General features: G+C 42.9%; 1 protein-coding gene across 1 annotated transcript in view; it reads left to right on the top strand.

Moving 5' to 3' along the window:
- C6H10orf90 (chromosome 6 C10orf90 homolog) overlaps positions 1-22429 on the top strand; it is a 655134-nt gene that overhangs the window by 572507 nt on the left and 60198 nt on the right. The window contains exon 6 of the mRNA XM_069242456.1: positions 11686-11875. Within this exon, the coding sequence (XP_069098557.1) occupies positions 11686-11875 (190 nt within the window). The remainder of the gene's footprint in view (positions 1-11685; positions 11876-22429) is intronic.

The following is a 22429-nucleotide window of genomic DNA, read 5'->3' as shown; positions in this document are numbered from 1 at the left end:
AAGTAAACAAACACAAGAAAACTCCCTTACCAATGTAGAAGCTCAGAGTACTTTTTGGTCAATAAATTGACTCTGATATTACAAAAATCCAATACAGGAAACCAAAGATATGAATTTTTACAATTTAAAGTTCAAAATAGCACTAAAAAGTGATAAGCGCCAACCACTGGCACTTACCTTCAAACGTATTCTCTGGAATGAATGCCAAGAATCTTCAGCAGTGTGAAGCAGCAGGCTATGGGCTTCACTTCATGGATAAGCACTGGATGAGGTCTTGGTAAAGCCATCGACTTTTGGCAGGAAAGATCATAGCCAGAGAAGTTAGAATTTTACACACAGTGAAGGACTGGGTCCTCTCCGTCTGGATATTTTTGTCCCCTTCAGTGGGCGAAGATTTCTACCTTCATACTCAGTAAATGTTTTGAAGCTTGGATTTTTCCAGCAGGCTGCAGAGTTCAGCTGAAAATGGCTCTATGAGGCCAGATACCTTCTTCAGGAGTCCTGCTGGATCTGAATTGTTCCTGCAGAAAAGCTCAGAGTGGGACCAACCTGAATCTTTGGTCCAGCAGAAACACACCTTCACTAATCAGTCCTGGTCCTCCGGAGGTTCTTATAGTCAAAAGGTTTCTAAGTCCCAGGTTTCAGGATATGTTAGGAGGTGTACACTTTGATACTAGTCAAGGGTTGAGGACATTGGGCAAAATACTTGGGAGGTCAAGGATCACTCCAGGACCAGTGTCCAGGCAAGTTCAGTTGGAACTGGTTAGTTTTGCAGTTGCAGGAACGGCCTCTTTTAACTTGTTGTGTCCCTGTAGCTGAAACAGAAGGTCTGTCTTATAACCCTTGGAGTCCTCTTCTTTGTCCTGGGTACAAAAGGAAGAGCAGGTTCAATCTTCTATGCCCTTCACAAGTCACAGACAGCAGGTCCAGTCCTCTTCTATTATTCAACAATTCCAGAAAGTGTTCTAAGGAGGATATTATGGATACCACATTTATCATTGGCATGAGCTTGTGGGTGAGGGTGTCTGCTTGCTCTTGCCCAGTCAGTTGTGCAAAAGTTCCACTATGCTACTTTCAGCCTAAATCCAAGATGGAGATTCCTTTTTACCATTGTGAAGAGCCTCCACTTGAAGTGTGTCAATTGAAATGAGTAACCGCTGCGATAATTCTAAACCAGTTATGGGGCTACTTCTCTCTCAATGGGACAAGTGCCTGTTTGACTGAAGGAAAAAAGGAAGGGTCTGCCTACGTATCAGCTAACATTTGTCTGTGACACATTAGACCTCCTTGAAGGAAATGAATTTCCTAGGCATAGCCCACTGAGCATCCTGTCAAGCAATACCTCTCCACACCCAAGGCCCTCTTATCCCTGCTCCATGAGCAAGTTCATACCTCATCAAAGGGGCTATTCAGCTGCAAAATGACAATTTGGGCTCATGCAAATGGACCTCCAGAGGTTTTAGACAGAAAAAGATAACTTTCTAAAAACAACTTTTCCAAAATTATGACAAGCCATCTTCACCAGTGAATTGAGCTTGCCATGAATGCTTCACAATTCCAATAATCGGTTTTGTAACAGTTTCCTTGCCAAATATAACATTATTAATATTGTATTCCAGTGCATTGTTATGGGACCATCTAACCTGCTACAGTGAAAATAGCTCTCCAGCCTTTTCACTGTAAGAACATGTGTAACATTAAACTTCTACATGTCCTACTTTTAAATACCATACTTCTTGCCTAATGGACAATCATGCCTACTTAGGGGTGGCTTACAGATATTTAAAAGGAAAGTTTTGGCCTTTCAAAGTGGATTATGTTGACAGGTCGTATTTGCAATTTCAAATCTGCAACATCCAGGCTACAAATGGTAGGCCTTCAGTCATGTTTGCACCGTCACTGCAGTGGGTGCCACATTAGTTACTTAGAGATAAGTTAAATATGCCATTAAGGGGTATGAATTGTATCATTCTGAAGAGGGAGCATAGACTTTTCCCAACAGGTTGCTGGGGTAAAGTACACTGAGTTCTATAGCCTGCAGAAACAGTCAAAGCAAAAATCTGGCAGTTTTTTGTGTAGCACTACACAAAAGATGGTAATTTTCAACCGCACAGCCCCAATTTTCCTACTGATAAATATTTTCAGTAAGGTACTCTGCATTCCTTAAATGAATAAAACCATGAGCCACACCTCCTTCTCAGTCCAATCTGTTAAACTCACTTCCAGCAAGGCTACAAGCTATTAAACACCCTCAACATTTAGGTAGACAGTAAACACTTGCCATTTTCCTGCCTGGATCCACTGGGAATTGACCGACCAGTCTCTCCTTACTTCCACTCTGGCAAAACAACACCCATTGAGTCCTAGTTAGTACAAGTAGAAATATTCAATACATCTGACTAAACCGAATAGTCTTCCCATTAACATCTGGTACACAAAACAGAAGAGGCGAGAAGAATATATATCTTAATCTTAATCCCAGTTCAACAACTGTGAAAAAATGCAATAGCTCTGGCTGTCAATTATAGGAACAATTAACAGGAAAAGCAGTATTTTTAAGGAGGCAGAGCATACAGTTATCAAACTACAATATATTGTTTGATTGCCAACTGAATAAACTGAATTTCTATTGCATGACTATACACTTTACATTATCATTGCATATCTAATCTACATGATGCCTGCTAGCCATTCACAACACATTCATATACATAATCTACAACTCAATTACAGCATGAATGAGTGTTCCTACATGCACAAAACAAGAATCCAACTAAACACAAGTTCCTTTATCAGTAAATAAATTATGATTTGACAAAAATTTAATGCTCTGAATTTTCTTTACAAACATATTGCTCCATTGTGTGTAGTTTTTAAATTATTACATCCAAAAACGTAATATTTCTGTATACAGTATTTAGGGGACAATATTTAAACCACAATTTGTTAACATCATGCTCCATATTTATCATTGGTAATGTTGCAACGTTTCTATATAGTTAATTGATTGCCATAGGTAATGATATGAAGAGCTACTCACAAATGGCATCACAGAAACTTGTGGACAAGCAGCATAACAACTGTAGTCATGTCAAAGTCCCTAAAGACGTGATTAATCCTTTATAACTCAAAGTAAATAATAGCTGTAGACTTCATATACAAAGGATTGCACGATAAATCTAGGTTAGAGGAATATTGCAGAATTCATGACACTATGAAAAAAAACTAAAAAGCTGTAACCTTTATGCATTATGAAATCACTAACTCTATGCTCCCACCGAGTAGTGCATTGCCCATCAGAATAATGGAGCGTAAACACTATGGCCCTCATTACGACCCTGGCGGTGAGTGATAAAGTGGGGGTAATACTGCCAACAGGCTGGTGGTATGTGACGCAAAATTATGACAATAGTGGTGATAACTCCCATAGACAGCCAATGTACCACACCAACCGCTGCAGCGGAAACAACAGTCACCACTGCGATAGCCATCAACAGCCAGGTGGGAGACAAAGTACCGCCCACCATATTACAATACACAAAACCACCACCTTTTCTGGGCCAGTACCAAAGCCAACAAAAGCCTGGCGGAAACAGAGCTCAGAAGTGAAAAATCTCACCATGGGAGACACAGGGAAGAACCACGCTGCCTGGAACCTGAACTGCAATTCTTCCCGATGATCTTCTACATCATGCTCCACCTGGAACACCAATGCCGATGAAGATGATGACGGTGAGTACAGCCGCCTAGCACACGAGGGAGGGAGGAAAACGAGAGTGACACACACATGCACAACACACATCCGACACACACACACCATACACACAACCAGCTGCACACGCAAACCAATGGCACACGACACACAGCACAATAAAACACAGACCATAATGCTGGAGTAACGATAATGTATTAGCATAGCAAAATCCACCACACAAACCAAATATATACAAATGTCCTTAATGGGCCAGTGCCCAGTCCAAGGTAATGAGGGCACACAAGGCCATAGAGCACTGTCCAAGGCCCAACCTGTTTCCTGACACAGCCAGAGAGAACACTGCAGGGGCATCATTTTGCAAATGGGAAGGCACCTAAGAGGGATGGGGGAACCTCAGTCGAATACGGGAATGTCCCCACTGGTTCTGGATGGGGCAACATGCCCATTGCTTTGTCCTGGGGAGCGCAAGGCCACAGTCTCTCAAGTGGGTGACTTGCCCCCTGGTTCTGAAGGGGGCAACATGCCCATTGCTTTTTCCTGGTGAGTGCAAGCCACAGTCTCTCAAGTGGGTGACTTGCCCCTTGGTTCTGGAGGGGGCTGCCCGCACTGCAGCCCTTGGAGGGTGGCCTACATGGCATCCGCTGGCGGTGATGGCTGCACTGTGGTGGTGGTTGGAGGAGCCTCCTGGGCAGCTCCTGCACTGTCCGATGGCTGCACTGTGGTAGTGGTTGGAGGAGCCTACTGGGCAGCCCCTGCTGTGTCCGATGGCTGCATTGTGGTGGTGGTTGGAGGAGCCTCCTGGGCAGCTCCTGCACTGTCCGATGGCTGCACTGTGGTGGTGGTTGGAGGAGCCTAATGGGCAGCCCCTGCATTGTCCGATGGCTGCATTGCGGTGGTGTTTGGAGGAGACTCCTGGGCAGCCCCTGCACTCCTTGATGGTTGCACTGCCACAGCTGGCGGTGTGGGCCCGTGACAGCTGGTGGTGGTGGCACTGTTAGGTTGACAGCTTCCACTGGCGCATAGTGCCTTTACTCCTCCTGTCCATGGGTCGTGGATCCCTTACCCTTCCTGGAAGGGGTGGATGGGCTCTTCCCCACTCTGCCTAGTGGTGCAGGCTCCTTCCCCTTCTTCACAGCTGGTGCAGGCCCCTTCCCCTTCTTCACAGGCGGTGTAGGCCCCTTCACACTCTTCCCTGGTGATGCAGGACTCTTCACACGGATCTCAGGAGGTCAATAGCCTCCTCACTTAGGGCATCTGGGCTCACTGGGGCAGGGCCTATGGTGCTTGGGACGAAGGAGATGCCCACCCTCCTGGGTGAGCAGGCACGGGATATTATCTGAGGGGCTACTGGGAGGACGATGCTGGTACGGGGTTGGCGGATGTACCTGCAGCTGGGGTGGTCACAGAGGTGTCCGCCACCACCGGAAAGCTCCCATCGTAGGAGATATCAGAGTCTGTGTCTCCTCCAGTCTCTGCCGCGGTGATCCCCTCGCCCTCCGTTCTCGACATTGGGTGCTCCGCCTGCCATAGACCCCCAGGGTCCACACCTACTTGGCAATGGCACACCATATTCCCTTCTTTTGATGGGCACGAACCTGCAGAGGCAATAAAGACAGGAGAACACTATTAAACTAACAGTCCAGCCTGTCAAACACATGGCCCACCATACCAGTTTCCATCACCATTGGCACACACATTGCCCAGCGCACAACATGTACACCACCAACAGAAAATCCCCCCCTTATACAGTGCCTTCACACACATCTCCATGCATCCATGCCACATGAATCATGCCCACAGTGTATTCACCTGTTGGTCTGGAGGCCCATACAGCAGTCTGTACTGGTGTACGACCCCATCCACCAGTTACTCCAACTCCTCCGAAGTGAAGGCTGGGACCCTTTCCCCGGTCGCACGGGCCATGGTAGGTTCCAGAAACAGGTCACAGCAGCACACGCAGTGTAGGTCTTCTCCTGTTGAAGGTCAGGAAACAAGTAAGGAATGATTTAGAAAATGGCAGTCACGTCCATGGTGGTGTACAATGTCACCGCCGGCGTAGATTCCCATTGGACACTGTACTCCATAGGGCCCAATATTATACAATGAGGAATTGTATGGTGGTTCACGACCTGCCTACTGCCATGACGCCCAACCTCAGCGGTATTACCTCACTTCCACCTGTCCCTCCACACAGGACAGGCGGCCACCATTTCAGGGGGGGAACAGGCCTATTGAGAATTGCTGCATCACAGGATAAATAGGCACATCCTTAGAAATTTACACTTTCACAATAAGTAATTGCACGATGTGGACTGCTGTTGTGGTTTAGTTGTTCAAATTGTGACAGCCTACTCACTCTTGTGTCCCTTAGATACCTACCGCTGCGGATGAATAGGAGATGGAGACATACCCCCGTGTACAGACCCCTGGTGGACTTAGCTACAATGGAGGACAGGCACATTATACTCAGCTATAGACTAGACTGGGCAGGGCCACAATCACAGAGCTGTGTGCCCAGTTGGAGCCTGACCAGATATCAGCTATCCATCATCCCACTGGGGTCCCCCCTCTTGTGCATGTTCTATCAGTGCTCCATTTCCTGGCAACTGGTTCTTTCCAAGTGACAATGGGCTTGGCAGCAGGAATGTCACAGCCAATTTTCTCAATCATGCGGGCAAGAGTCTTGTCTGCCCTGGTAAAACACATGTGCAGCTACATTGCTTTCCCCCAGGTGGAAGATTTGGCCACAGTGAAGGCCGTATTCTATGCAATGGGATGTATCCCCAATATTATTGGGGCGATTGTTGGGACACATATTGCGTTTGTCATCCCCCTGCCAGAATGAACAGGTGTACAGGAATCGTAAAAGTTTCCACTCCATGAATGTGCAGATGGTGTGCTTGGTGGACCAGTACATCTCCCACGTCAATGCTAAATATCCTGGGTCGGTGCATGATGCCTTTGTCCTGAGGAATAGCTGTGGCTCTACCCTGACGATCTCCTCCACCATGACCCTTAAATCTTCCTCAGTGAAACTGGGGTGCCTTTGTGGTGCCATGGATGTTATGTGATGTGTGTTGGTGAGGGTGTGTTGGGTAATGTGTTTGGGTGTGTGAAGTGGGGTGCGTGAGGGATGTATGAGTGTATGTGGTGTGTATATGTAGTTGTGTCAGTGGTCTTGGTGTCAGTCTCTTGCCAATGATTTGTAATTGTAAAGGGTTGTGGATAACATGGGTGTGTGTTTTATAGTGGTGTAGGTGTGTGGGTGTGGTGTGTGTCTGGGTGTCAGGTGTGTGTTGTTTGAATTGTCCAATGTGGTGTTGTTTTGTATGTGAGTGTCCATTGTGAGTGCAGCGGTATGTACCTCCAATGGTTTACCGCCGTTGAATGTCCGCTGTGGTGATTCGTGCGTCATAATGTGGTGGGCGTTGTTCTGTTGGCGTAACCATGTGGGTTTTGATACCGCCAGTTTATCACTGACTTTTGGTCTGGTGGATTTGTGTCTGTGGCTGAATTCTGTCGGATTGGTGTGTGTGTGTCATATAATAGTGAACGGATTTCCCCCGCGGCGGCGGTAAGTTGGCATCCGTCAGCGTGGAGGTAAGTGGAATTTACCGCCAGGGTCATAATGAGGGCCTTTGTTTGTAGTATTTAATGGTTCATTGAAATGTTGAAGTCTTGTTTTTTAAGATTGCAGACCTGCAACCAGACACTGGCCTGCTGTAACTCTTGAGGAAGATTTGTATTTGAATATTTTGCAGCCTTTTTATACTGTTTGTTAAAATAGATAATCTTTTTAATTTGTACCTGTTTTTCAGTTTAATTTGATAGAATGGTTGGAGATTGGTTTGAATTAGTTTTTTTGCACCATTTATGCGGAAAACTATAAGTGTTTTTGTATATATTTTATGTAATTAATTATGTTTTGACTTATTCATATACGTTTACAAAAATGTAAGATATTTTTTGATGTTTTATTTGGAATTAGGTAAATTTTCTTTTATTCAACATACTTCTTATCATGATTTTTGTTGTTGCCTTTGTTTTAATGTATAGGTGATATGTGTTATTACTTTGTTTTTGTTTCAGATGTTGTTGCATTTTAGATATTTTTCCACATTTTTTTGTCATCAATATTTGCATCTTTATTTTGTATAGATTTGTCATTTTATGGTTTCAATATTTGTTTGGTGATATTTGTGTATGTCAGTATTATTTTTCTGAATTTAAGATCATGCACCCGAGCACTGATGATGTCCTGGGCCTTCCAGTCATAGTATCAAAAGATGTAAAGGTAACATGCCCCATCACAAGTGTCCGATAATTAAGCAACAAATTTAATCAACCAAATTCATAGCAATGTCACCATGATGCTATCCGAGACCCATACATCAAGGTCAGAAATAGTTAAAACAGCATTTTCAGCCTGGCACCTCTCCTTCAATTCCGGGACATGAGATGATGCCATTTCCTGTGGGGTGGAAGAAATGTGAAATGTGCAAATTAAAAATCATCAGTCACAATATATAAATATTGCACTCCTTCAATTTGTCACACATTTTCAAGCTAACCCACCTCGAGAACAGAGTCAGCCATTAGTGTCCTTCAGCTCATCAGAGAAAAGGTGAGCCCTGGCTATTGCCTGTTGTCACACAGTGATGACCCACTATCAGAGGCCAAGTGCAAAGCAGGCCACAAGTATTGATTTTAAGTTGATTGACATTCAAATTAGAGCAGAACTACCTGACGACAGTGCACTGACTCTTTTCTTAATTTTGAGGGAACTTTCAGAACCTTATTCTGACATGTTTTGTAAAACTCAGCAATGATTATGTACTCTCTTTTAATATTTTTTTCGCCTGACGTAATGCAAGAACAAATATGATTTTCTGTAGCATGTAGTTGGTGTTTTATAAGGAGGGAAAAGACAACATTTACAAATATGAATTCACCACAGTGCAATCATTTAGCAGATTGAATAATGATTTCCTTGAAAATAAACATTGTGCTGTACATCCGGCCCACATCAATGGTTTATTCATGTGGAATGTCTTAACAATGCCTAAACACATTTTCTCATTTTCCCTGTTGAGGAAGAAATCAATATATCATTAAATCAGTCCCTTGTGCTGCTGCTTTTACTGGTGTGTCACTTTAATTTGCTTGAATATACAATGACCTAGAAGCGTTTCTTCTTACCATTAATATGTGTCAATATTTGTCTATACATCAATCTGTTTTGATGGAGAATCCCTTCTATATTCCATAGCAAAATTTAACAAGCAATAGCTCATTTGGGAGCTAAGAGTAGGTGTCAGAAGCACATCAATTGTGTGTTCTTTTCCTCGGCCCCTCCTGCTGAACATATGTGCAGATAGATACACTGAGTTAAATAGAGTGCACAACAAACTAAATGAGGCCCACGGTATGGTATAGAGTAGCATGCTTGTTGCCCCCAACACTAAGATGGCTACCAACAAAATTCTGTACTTAAGGTGCTGGTGATGGAATCACACTTCAGCTTCCATTAAAAAAAGGAAATTAAAGGTTTAATTTTCTAAAACACCTAATATCAAGTAAAACTATGTAATTGAACCCATAGAGGAAAGGCATCCAGACAGGTTTTCTACATATATCTCACAGGCATATTTTGAAATGTTTCAAACAGCTAATAATGTTTTAATGAATCTTAGCTTTGAATGCTGATGAATAGTTAAAACATGTATCACAACATATATCCATTGATAGAAATAAAAGGTAGACACAACTATTGTTGGGGTTTACATTTGACACTAGCCAGATTAAAGGCAATAGCTGACCAATGCAATCAGTGTCAGAAATGCTTGCATATTATATGGTGTAATGCTCGACAACAGGTCAATATAGAGTTTTACAATCTTTTTTTATAATACTATTTAACAAGTGCCACAATTGTGAAAAACAAATTTCTTGTCTGTGGGTGGCCTTGCAACATCTCTCTAGCTATGTAGCTCATCCATAGTGGCCATTAAGTGAATGAAATGATGCGATATTTACCTTACAAACTCTTTCACATTGCATGATGGTACAGAAGTAATTACACCATGAAACTTTTCATTGGAAGCACATAATTTGCATTTGCAAAACATGATCTGCTTTGCAAACCTTCTTTTCTCTCAAAATCCCTCATTTTAAATGTATAGTTATTTTCAAGATTACATCATCATGGACCTAATTTTAAATTGGAATTTTCAAACTAGTATTCTTAGAAAATAACATGTATCTCTTATTTACACTTGCAATTATCTGAGCGTTGAGTGTTACCGCCAATCGTGGAGGCCGCTTTGTATTTATAAGAATTCACAGATGTGGCACGGATGTGGCATGATTGCACAAAAATCAATAAACCCTATAAATCACTGAAATAATACTACACCAGCTTTGGTGAACCAGCTAAAGGGGGCTCGGGTACAGTCGGACATGACTTGCAGGTAGTGGCTGGGATGGAGATGTGTAGTGGGGGGAAGGAACATGGCCATATCCACAAAAGGAGGTTTGATGACAAAACTGTCATTCGTTTCTTGTGGTTCCAGTTCCAGTCTTTCTCTAAACCCTTGTTTGTGTCTCCCTAACCCATTTTTTCGAACTTCCTGATCCAGTGCCCTTATCTCCCTTTCCCTGGGCTTCACTGACAGATATTTTGCTGAGACTAGGGGCAGCGGCAAATTTCTCTTGGAGTACTCCTGACTTACTCTTGCAATTAAAACTAAGCCAGGGGTCACAACAAAATATTTGTGTTTCTGTCTCCCTGGTTCCATGTTTTGTTTTGTGTTGCAGTCAGTGTTAATGCCTCTTACGGTGTAAATTCCTTAGATGAACTACACCGCCAAAAGGACTGCAATCAAAACTATTAGGTTCAAATTGATTACTCTTCCACATAAAACTTCCATAGCTTACAATATGAGTCTCTTTATAAATTGTACCTATTAGGACCCAAATTCCAACTGTGAGAGTTCTACATATATTACAATTCTCTGGTAGCAAATACATGATCAAAGTACAAGTGCAAATCAAAAACTGGAATCTTTTTGCATGGGTAGAGAAATGATATCACAGCAGCAATATATATACTTTTTTCTGTTAGGTAAGGAAAACACAGTTTTGAGTAAAGCACAAAAACACGTATAGATGGCAATTCTACCATTGGACTGCATAGGTTGATTTTGAGTAAAGTAATCTACTCCTCCGGCGGGATGTTCCTAACATGACACCATAGCTGTTCGAGTTCCAGGACTTTCAATATTAAAATTTACATTTTTAATGATTGTGGAATAACAATATTTTGTCAAAAGACTAGCCAGATGGATTAAGAAAACAGCAGTGCTGAGATAGCAAGTTGCACACAGCCACAAAAAGAGCTTTAGGTAACTTGGCCTTAATAGGCTTCCATTTACTAAGGGCACATACCAATTACAAAGAAGTCAGCAATATGCAGGGAAAGAATTGTATACCAAAGGCCATTCTGCCTACATCACATCACATTGAAACTCCCATGTCTGCAGGAGAAGTACGTCCGAGCTTCAGTGTGATTCGCGTGTTAACACAGAGGATTCCCTTTTTCTTTGAGTCTCGTTGATAAGGTAAATCCCCTTGTCTTGTGGGCTCAAGAAGATTCTTTGGAGAGACTCCATAAAGGCATTTTTTCATGTCATTTTGCGATTTCCATTGTAAAATGGCAGTAAAATGGCAGAATGCAAAATCTAAATATTTTGCGATGTGTATTTAGCTTTTTCTTTAATGCTCTGCAGGGCAGGTACTTGCAGCAGGCTTGGATGTGGGATGATGCCGAAAGGGTAGAAGATTGTGTAGTAGAAGAACTGGAGGACTTACATTTACTTCTTCTTGAATAGAAAAAAGAAACAACCAAAAATGGTCACAGTAACGACCTTTGGCAACTGAAAAATTTACTTCACTATTTGTTTTTGAAACAGGAAGCGCTAGAACGCCACCGACCTGGCTTCATTTCTCATTCACGGAAACGCATAAAAAAACTGGAGCGCATGGTGCAGCTAAGGAAAGCGCAATCGAGCGAGAGCTTGGTTTCAGACAGAAAACAAACCGACCCCCTTTCAACTGCCGTTAACAAGAAGAAGCTCTGCACAGTGCCTGATCCTCTCAGTGGTAAGTGGGCAGTAGGGCGTTTACCTGCTTCTTGTCAAGCCGAGATATCCAAAGTGTAACTGTCATGTCAAGTTAATAGTTATTAGATTTCCTCATTTAATTACATATTTCAAAAATAGAAATACATTTTTGAGAGTAGCGCAGTATTAAATCCACCTTAAATGCACTGTTAGTTCCTAGTAAATTTCACTTCTTGCAAAAAGAGTCATTGAGCAAGCGTACAGGTTTCATACACTAGACAATGATGTAGCTGTCCACAGTGCAGCAGGTGCAGAGGCACCGGAGACCAAGGGCTTGAGGGTCCGGGCTCGGAGATGCCTGCTGCACCTTAACTAAAGTTGTTTACCTACCATTAAACCAGCAGATAAGAGGCCCACTTTCCTGAGTTGCATTAGAGCCCATGGCACTCTTGCTACGCCACTGACTGAAGATTCTTCCTACTACAGACTGACCAGTACCATCATCCACTATATGCAAATCATCGACCAGCAGCACTCCAAGTGGTAAAACATGGTGCCAGGTGCAGAGTGTGAGAATATGACTTTCTGTCATATCAACACTGAGAGTGCAGATAAACGAATGAGTCCAAATATACGTATTTCTTGACTAGAGGTCTCATTAACACAGCAATATGTGCTTGATGTAGAACTTGGCGGAGGGGTTATTCCGTCACAACGGTAGTGGATGTTCCATCCGCCACAATCTAAATCGCATTGTATATAATGGGATTTAGATTTCGGCGATGGGACATCTATCACAGTTGCGACGGAGTAACCCATCCGCCAAATTCTAAATCAGGACCTTTATTTTTCCTGCTTCTATAGTATAACAAAGAGCAATGAAGACGCAGATCAGTGATCTGACGAAATAATAATAAATGGCAATAAGGAATTATAGTAAATGGGCATAAACAAATTGTACATGCACAGTAAATATATATCGAACAAAACCATGTGTTAGATGGCATTGCTTCAGGCTCTAACAGTTTTCTGACCCTGGGATGGTACAGCCGATTATGCTTTTTTGAGTGCAGAGTATAGTTTATATGTTTACCTTAATTTTTTACCTATAATAGAATTAAAATGTGTTACTTGGCACAACAAATTCCCTAGTATGGTTTATGTTTATTTTGGTTGCATTGGAGAAAGTTGCTCCAGGATCAGTTGTTATTCTGTATGCCTTTTTGGTGCATGTGGTTAAGTGATGCTTAACAATCTAGAAGGACAAGGAGTGCCCAGTACAATGTTCGAACCCAACATATGTTTTGAATCAGTAGGTGCTTGGACTTCGATTTAGGATAGTAAGGAGTAAGTGATGCTATTTCTGTCTTGTCCTGTGTAACCCTGGACATTGTATTTGCTTCCCATAGCTTATTTATGAAAATGTGGCAAGACTAGAAAATGAGCAGGTATCTAAGGCACCTATTACTTAAAGGGAGGCTGTAGACTGCCTCTGTTAAATTCCTTCTCCTGGTTATCATTTTCAGTATAACACCCCAAGCAGCCCATCAAACCCCTGGCACGGCAGGACTGAATGACAACATCCACAACCCGATTTTGACATGGCATGAAGCTGCAGGTGATTGCGCTGGGATAAAGGGATTCCATGGCTCCCCTTTTGTCAAGGGATGCACATGCACACTAGGGAAGATAAACATTGGAATTCCACTGTCCTTAGGACCTCCTAACGCTCAGAAATCCCCAAGGATTCTCTTACAAATATCCTACAAATGTGTTACTCCAGTAAGGGAACCCCGAGGGATTCCTGAAGGCCCAGATTCCTCTGTGAGATACAATTCTCACAAGGTGTCCCTGCAGGTCCATCGGTGGACACAGGTGCACCAGCATGGTGGTATCTGAAGTACTATTTTGATGTCTACCAATATCCTGTAACCTTCAGCCAAGACCAGGTGCCAGTGTAATAAGGGTTGGCTGAAGCAGGGATTGCCGGCTGCAGAGCTTAATTTGAGGCGGTGGTTTCTTGTGCTCGGCATTTTATTGTCAACACAGGCACTTATGTCAGTCTGCCCCATGGTAGCGCTGTCTGTCTAACTTATAACAATAACAATAATATTGTTTATTAATTCAATATACATTAAAAAGCCTCATACATATTGCCCAAACAATCCTTATACGGTTGGGTGCCTAGAATAGTGTGAACTGTCACACTCATAGGAATATTACACTTAGTAGCTGTGTTGGTACAGTGATTGGCAGTCCTGACAGGGGCAACAGGTAGTACAACCTGCAGTGGCCTTCCAATGAGGTCACAGATTTAAGACGGCATAGTGCCCCCTTGTGCCACATTTGCATCATTGTTTACGCTAATGTAGCCCAACGAGGCCAAACTCGCCACACCAGAATTACAAAATGCATGCATTGTGCCACTTTGTAACCTCTTGTGCCACATTATGCCTGAGCCATGCATAATGCATGCAAGAGGGGCAATCCCCCATTAGTCTAAAAGATTTATTTGCACCATTTTTTGCACCATTTTTAACAATTGCTCAGAGCAGGTGTTAAAAGGGGGCACACCATTATTTATAAAGGGCCCCTATGTACTGTTTAGTTTTAGAACCAAAAACAGTACACCAATAGAGTCACAAGGGTTGGCGCTATTGCCCCTTCCCTGCGCTATGGTGTGCCATATTTTAAATACGGCACACACATGCTGGTGATAGGGGGCGCTAAGGGGCGCAAGAAAAGTGCCACTGCACTGGGTGTAATCCCACTTTTCTTGAATCTGCCCCATAATATTTTACAAATAAAACACTGGCTGGCTGGTTTTGGTATTTATGCATCTGAAGGAGACAGTTCCTGTACCCAGATTTAAATGAGGCTCTAGGAGCCATGGTTGCTTGTTATACTTTCCACTCTACCCCCTTCCACTGGTCCCTCGGCAGCAGGAGGGAGGGTGTTGGGAGCGAAGGGTGGGACAAGTAGTCAATGCTGTGATGTCAATAAGTGGTAATAAGTGGTAATATAATTCCTATTATCCCTAAAAGTATAAAGAAATGATGGATGAAATGCTTAAATTAATGTCAGCCACTGGTAATTAGTTGGGCCACATTGCAAGCAGTGTTTTTTTGCACACCATGCCACCTCAGTTTGGACCCAGCCATATGCAAATCAATCTCAATTCTACTTAAATGGGAATAATCCAACCCACCATGCCAAGTCAGGTCCTCCCTGAACCAGAACACAAGCAACACAGGGCTTCGCCCTTGTTACAGGATCATCAGCCGGATGTAGCTTGGTTCGTGACACAGTGTGCACAGGACCCACATCTGTGCATACCCATCAAACTTAGGGCGACATACAAAAGTATACAAAAAGTGAAGTATGGCATCTTTGAATTAATCTCAGCTAATGGTAAATACTCAGTGATGCATCCCAATCCATGGTTATTTTGCACACCACACCACCTCAGTTTGGACACAGCCACATACAAATCAGTCTTATCTCTGCTCCAATGGGAATATTCCAGCCCAAACTGCTAATCCATGTCCTCCCTGAACTGCAACACAAGCAACCCAGGACCGATTTCACCCTTGTAATGGGCTCATCAGTAGGGTGTAGCTTGGTTCCAGTACCACAGTGTGAAGGGTCAAGACTGTTTTGCATATGGCTGGGTCCAAACTGAGGGAGCATGGTGCACGAAAAACTGATTGGGATGCAGCCTGAGCGATTGCCAAGGGTAATGTTAATTCAAGCATTCCATCCATCATCTTGTTGCTTAAGTTTACTTCCTATTATCTCCGGTATTGTATTGTTTTAATGTCCATGCACAGGGGGGTGAAGGAACAGCTTAAAAAGAAAGTTTAGTGATTACTGAAGGCATCCGTGATGACATGTGAGCTTCCGGAAAACTGTGAACAATCATGGAGACCACTTTTCCAGGTGGACAGGAATGCTTTAGCGAAGAATAGCTGCTCACCAGTGAAATTGTTGTGATATGAGTTACATGAGGGGCTTATAAAAACTTCTAAAAATGTCATGGGGGAAGGAATTTAGTGCTAGGAGGGATGCGACATACTTAAGCAACGAGATTAATGAGAGCATTGCAATTAGCCCACATAGAGATACATAAATAGGAAGACAGATAATAGCAACATTAAAGCAGCAGATTTCAGTTTACATGACTTAAGAGCTGCAATCACATTAGTGCATGCTGTATAATTTTAATAATAGCCATGATTCTGTTCAATTTTTCATTTTCTGGTTTATTTATTAGGTTAGATAATTTCACCCTGAAGAAAATCACATTTTAAGCCTCATTAAACAAGTACACAATAAGCACTTTCCTCCCAGTTCCTGCTGACGCAGCATTAACCACACAAATACAGATGTGTTGCTAACATCCTGAATTAGCTAGCGCACGCACTTCAGTGAGAAGGCTGGACGGGTAGAGCAACGCTTTTTAAAACCACAATTTCCTTCACACAAAGTTCAGGTGACGAGGTATTGATCCGGCGCGCACATTCTGCACATTAGGTTTAATCATTCAGTTATTGCTACTCTCATTGTGGTGGGTATCGCATATAGATATACTTATATCAACTATTTAACTGCCCAAGCATAGTGCTTTATGATTAGGGCTCCTGGATTTATGGTATTTAACTTTTTTTACATTTCCATCTGTATTTATCCATATTTAATATGGACTTTATGGAGGTTTTTTTTCCTAATAAAGTCGGCCACTGGCACAGGATATGTGATCTACTACTACTGATATACAGCTAAGGAAAGACATCTCCAAGATGTTTTACGAACATTTAGAACAGCAGAAAAAGAGGTGTTCACGAGTAGTCATCGACCCTATAATACGTTTGAGGAAACAAGGTCAAATGACACACAAGCGTCTACGCAATCGTCCCTGGGTGCGAAAGAAGGTGAATTGCAAGCAGCCATGTTTTCACAGATATTTATGCGCACTTCCCTTGGATTATGTTGCTTTTGTAGGGTTTTGCTGGATTAACGCCATAATTTATGGCGCTAGTCCAGCCAAGCACGGGGAGGCCCGTAGGTTATTATAGGAGGGTCACTTTAACACCTGCCCTGAGCAGGCGTTAAAAATGACAGAAAAAAGGTGCAGTGAAATCTTGTAAATTTCACTGTGCCATTTTGTGGGCCTCCCTGGCACAGGTATAATGTGGCACAAGGGGATACAAAGTGGTGCAATGCATGCATTGCACCATATTGCAAATATGGCGCACGGTGGGGGCCTCCTTAATGTCTCCTTAGCATGGAAAAAAAATACGCTATTGCGGCACAAAGAGGTGCAATGGGCTTGTAAATATGCACCTAAGTGCTTCCACAGAAGCATCTGAAGTTTTTCAAATCACAACTTTGGTAGATTTAACTGGTGATCAAGGCAATCCACCTGGTTGGGACAGGACTTAATACAAAGAGATTTGAATCTTTATCTCTTATTTCGTCTGGAACAGTCTTAACTCAAATTGTGAATGGGCAAAACATCCGAAAAGCACCTTGTGGTCAAATGGCTCCTCCCTAAACGAGTGAACTAACTGTACTATTTAGCAGTTCACCAGACTTCAGTACAGTTTCTATCCCTCTCATTTACTTCAATACTCGCAGCATCTGTAGACGAGGCAGCAAGCACACCGATCGCTCTGTATTTCGTGCGCTTCACAAAAACCTCCAAAACAATTACCTTTGTTTGCTTTAGAAGAGGTGTTTCATTCTATTTCATTGCTTTCATTGCATTCCTATTAGTATTCCCTAGTTGTCAATGCCTAGTCGATGCAAACGAGTTATCCCGTTCCCTCAACAATATGAGGAGATAGTTTGTACGCAAGGCTCCTAGAAAATCAAAGTTGAGGTATTTTGGGTAGCCTTAATATCTACTGTACCAAAATATTCCGGAATTATTGACTTGTGTGAAACACAATTGGGCAAACTAACTGCTGGAATTAAGTAATGTTTTTTTGCTTACATCACTGCATAACATAGATTAAAAAATAGCTTCATTTTTTACTATTATGCAAATCTCCGCCTCACTAAATATAACAAGTAAAACGAGACAACCTTGGAAGAATTATTTGTGTTTCTTGCCCTCTATCGCCAGTCCACTGTCCATAAAATCAAATAGATGATATACTTAGGGCTACTTAGCTCTGACAATTTGCTGCTACTACGGCTGCTACTACGAAACAGTGAAAGAGTCGTCTTATACATGAAAAACAAGAGGTGTGGCTTAGTTAGTTTGACTGCCTGCCATTTCCAAACAGTATCCAGTGCCCAAGTGCTTGGCATCAGAAGACTATATTCCAAGTCTGAGAACGCCACTGCGTACCCCTCCAGGCGCCTCTCTGTAGAAAGTGCTCCTGCTGTTCAGGGCTACTGTGCAACAAAAGCATAGCAAAATGCCTATAAGATGCTGCACTCAGCTTCTTCGTTGTGAAGGCCTCGTGGAAGGGTGAGCATCCCACCGATCTGCCAGTCCTTTGGTTAAAGATAAAGCTAGTTTAAAGGTTCCCACAATGGAGCCAGCTGACATAAGTCCTCACCTGTACTTAAACTTTGGAATTGAAAACCACTTTTTCATATTTTTCATATTTAAATATGGCCAAGATGGCTGATAGATGTGAAGCACCAGAGCACCATCCTCTTCACCTTGAATCTCGAGACAGCAATGGCTGATTAACTCTCCAGAAACATGTGCTTATCCTTAACACTGCCCAAAAAAAGTGTGGCAGAATCCGTGCCCCTTTTCGGACTAAAGCACACCTGCAGCTGCTTCTCTCAAGCACACTGGGAGCAGCCAGATTTGCCTACCAAATTGACCCAGTATTGCATGCGGTAGTGTGGTACTCATTGCGGAGTCAGGGCTGTGGGGAAAACCAGACCAGCCGTGACTGCTCCCCTCCCCAACTGCAAACACTGCTCTAAGGCACATGCCGTCCACAAAGAAGGTCCTCACTAATACCTGAAGACTGCCACAACCAGCTGCAGCTTGAACCTGTGAAGGTTGAGCACCTTCAGGTAGCGGAGGCTGTGGCTGAAATTGAGTGGAGGGATGCTCGCTGTGGGGGTGGAAGAGGAGAAGTGGCCATTGTAGGACATAGATAGCTTCTGACTGCTCTGGACGAGGAGTGCGGCTGTGGTTGCACACCCATGTGCCCAAATTGAAGGGACTCCTTTCAATCACTGAGGCCTGTGCGAGCCACTGATCAAGCAATGGCAAGGAACTCAGGACAGGATAGAGCCTGCACCTGCAAGCGCCTGGCTCCCCCGGTGCAGTGGTAGCTGCCAAAGATTCACAAGTCTCAGCAGAGACCTGGGCCTCAGTTAGGACATGGTGCTGCTGGTGTGGAACAGGCAAGGCCTGGGACCCCCCACACTGTAGAAAAAAGGCCCTTATCTTGGTATGGACCAACAAGCAACATACTATAGTGCACAGCTGGAACCTAGGGTGCCAGCTGGCCTAATCCTGGCTGGGTCTGCGACATGTGGTGAAAAGACCTGGCTGACTACATGGGTGAGTCACCCTAACAGGAGGTGCCATAGAGCCTGCTGTGCTTCATGGAAGTCCCAAGACTGGGCTGCACAATGGGACCGAACAATGGCAGTTATCAAGAGTACTCCTTCTGCTCTAAAGTAGCCAACCTTTATGTGAGACCCGACAGGTTTATGTACACAGAAGGCATTATGGGTAGAATGACACACACCAAATGCTTGGGTCACACATTGTCAGACCATTACACACCCTTCTTGAAGGTGGCAATGTGAGCGCACAGGAGGACGATAAGTACATGCCAGTTAGAACCCCCACATCTTGAGAAGAGTACCTTTCAAATCCCATTGGGCACCGAGATAGGTTAATCTTTCCAACACAATAGTGGAACAGTTTAGCATGTTCCTAGGGAATTAGAGTTGTTCAATGTCGTAACACCAGAGCATTGCATGGTTCAAATGGTAGAAGTCAAAAATACATTAGAAGCAGAACTATTGGCCCTGGAAAACAACCTCTGTAGGTCAGAAAATGATCTCCTGACTGAGCCCTCCCTAGGGCCCAAATGGGTGTCTAAATCGGAAACAATTGCAGTGCCACAGGACAAATTGAGAGCAGTGACATATCGAGACTACCTGACAGCTAGCTATTCCAAGGGTGGGGTGTAGAGTAGGCAGACTGTTGGCATGGTTGATAAGGTCAGTGTACACACATTCATAATGAAATGGGTGAGATGCTAGTGCAGCAAAACAACATACATGATATGCAAAGCAACCACAAACCCTTTTGCCAGTGTAGCTAGGACAGAGGGTTGGTAGAGGGAATTCTCTTAGGAGGCAGGGAACAAATTATCTCACTATATGCATTTGATATGTGTTAGACCTGGCATACTTGGTGTGGTTTCTCCATTACTTTTTGCCTCTGCCTCCTGTATTTTTAACTGTGTACTGGATTTTGCTTTTGCTGGTTTTGGTACTCTGGGAACTTTACCACTGCTGATCAGTACTAAAGTAGAAGTGCTCCCTGTGTAAATTGTGGTTATGATTGGTCATCCATGTTTGGCATATCTGGTTAATAGTAAGTCCTTAGTATACTGCACCATGTGTGGCCATGACCTGTAAATCAACTGCAGCACTGATTGTGTCACCTACATGAGTAGCCCTGTAAACATGTCTCATACCTGCCATTACAATGTCTGGGTGTGCAGTTTTAAAGCATCACCCATGGGTATCAATTTGGCATTTTCAAACTTACAATTCAAAAACCAACTTCAACAAAAGATTTATTTTTAAATTGTTCAGAGACCCCAAACTCTTATCTCTGTCTGCTCCCAATCAGAAATTAATAACTTAACAGATATTTGAAGGCAATCACCCTATTTGAGAGATAGTTCTTGTGATAGTGAAATTGAATTTGGCAGTATTTCACTAGCAGGACATGTAAAACTCACCATTACATGTCCTACCTTTTAAATATACTGGACCCTGCCCATGGGGCGGCCTTGGGCCTACGTTAGTGGTGATTAAATGGGCTGTTTTGTGCCTGGCAAGTGGGTGCACTTGCCAGGTCAAAATGGCAGTTTAAAACTTCACACACATACGCAATGCAGTTGTAGGTCTGAGGCCTGTTTACATGGCTACTCATGTGGGTGGCACAATCAGTGCTGTAGGCTCACTAGTAGCATTTGATCTACAGGCCTGGTCACATATAGTGCACTTTACTAGGGGCTTTCAAGTAAATCAAATACGCCAATCATGGACAAACCAATCACCAATACAATTTACAAGGGGAGCACTTGCACTTTAGCACTGGTCAGCAGTGGTAAAATTCCCAGAGTCCTAAAGTCAACAAAACCAAAATTCAGCACAGGATCAAAAAGACGAGGTCAAGAGCAAAAAGGCAGGAGAAACCACACCAAGAGCTGACAGGTCCATCACCATTGAAGCAGAGTTATTTGCATATGACTGGGTTCAAACTGAGGTGGCATGGTGTGGAAAATAACAATAGACTTGGATGCAGCCAGCATAGTTACCAGTGTCTGATGTTAATTCAAGCATTCCATTTCTCACCTTTTTGTATACTTCACTGTGTCACCCTGAGCGGGGTGAGTATGCACAGACCTGGGTCCCATGCATACTGTGTCAATGGAACCAAGGTATACCTGGTTGATGGGTACTAATCAGAGCAAAATTGGTCTAGATTTCTTGTGTTCCACTTCAGGAAGGACCCGGCCTGCCAGTTCAGTTGGACTTCTCCAATAGAGCAGGGTCAAGACTGACTTACATATGGCTGGTTGCAAACTGAGGTGGCATTCTGTGCAAAACAACAATGGACTGTGATGCTTCCCTGAGTAAATTACAAGTGACTAAGATTAATTCAAGCATTCTATCCTTCACGTTATTGTATACTTCACTGTTGATGGGGCAGCATACTTTCTAATGTGAAGAATAAGATCAGATGGAGCATATATGAACACATATATATGACCATATATGACCATGTTTCAAATTTGGGGTTCAAATAATCATTGCAGAAAATATATTTTTTTCAGCAATATTCTCATTCCAATTTAGGTGAGCATTTGGATGTGTACTACACATGCATAAATCAGTTTCACACTTGTTTAAACAGCTTTCATAAGTTTATATATGCCTCTTGCTGGACAACTATATCATAGTCTTCTATTTTCAGGTGTGCTAAAGTGGTAATTCTTTCATTCTGTTGCTAGTGAGAAAAGAACTAAAACACCTGTAAGGAACACATAAATCTCCCTGGATTAAAGTCAGTCTATCCAGCTTAATTTGAGATTGTTCTTTTTGTCTGAATTTCAGAAATCGGCCTTATTTATCAATGATCCATATATGTGAGTTCTATTTTAAGGTGACTGATATTTAATTGTCTCTTATCACACTGGTACAGTCATCAACATGTAATTAGGCACCAGCAAGTTTTTTTTAGGGTGATCAGTAGGACTCAACGAACTTTCAGTAGGGGGACACAAATCAGTGATTCCAATGCATGCAACTACTCACCCTCAAGTTACTTTAGGTTTGCGTCCTTTGCCTCCTCATATGTTGATGC

This window comes from Pleurodeles waltl, chromosome 6 (genome assembly GCF_031143425.1).
Source record: "Pleurodeles waltl isolate 20211129_DDA chromosome 6, aPleWal1.hap1.20221129, whole genome shotgun sequence".
Classification (NCBI taxonomy): Eukaryota; Metazoa; Chordata; class Amphibia; order Caudata; family Salamandridae; genus Pleurodeles; species Pleurodeles waltl.
This window is presented reverse-complemented; position numbering and strand designations above follow the sequence as displayed.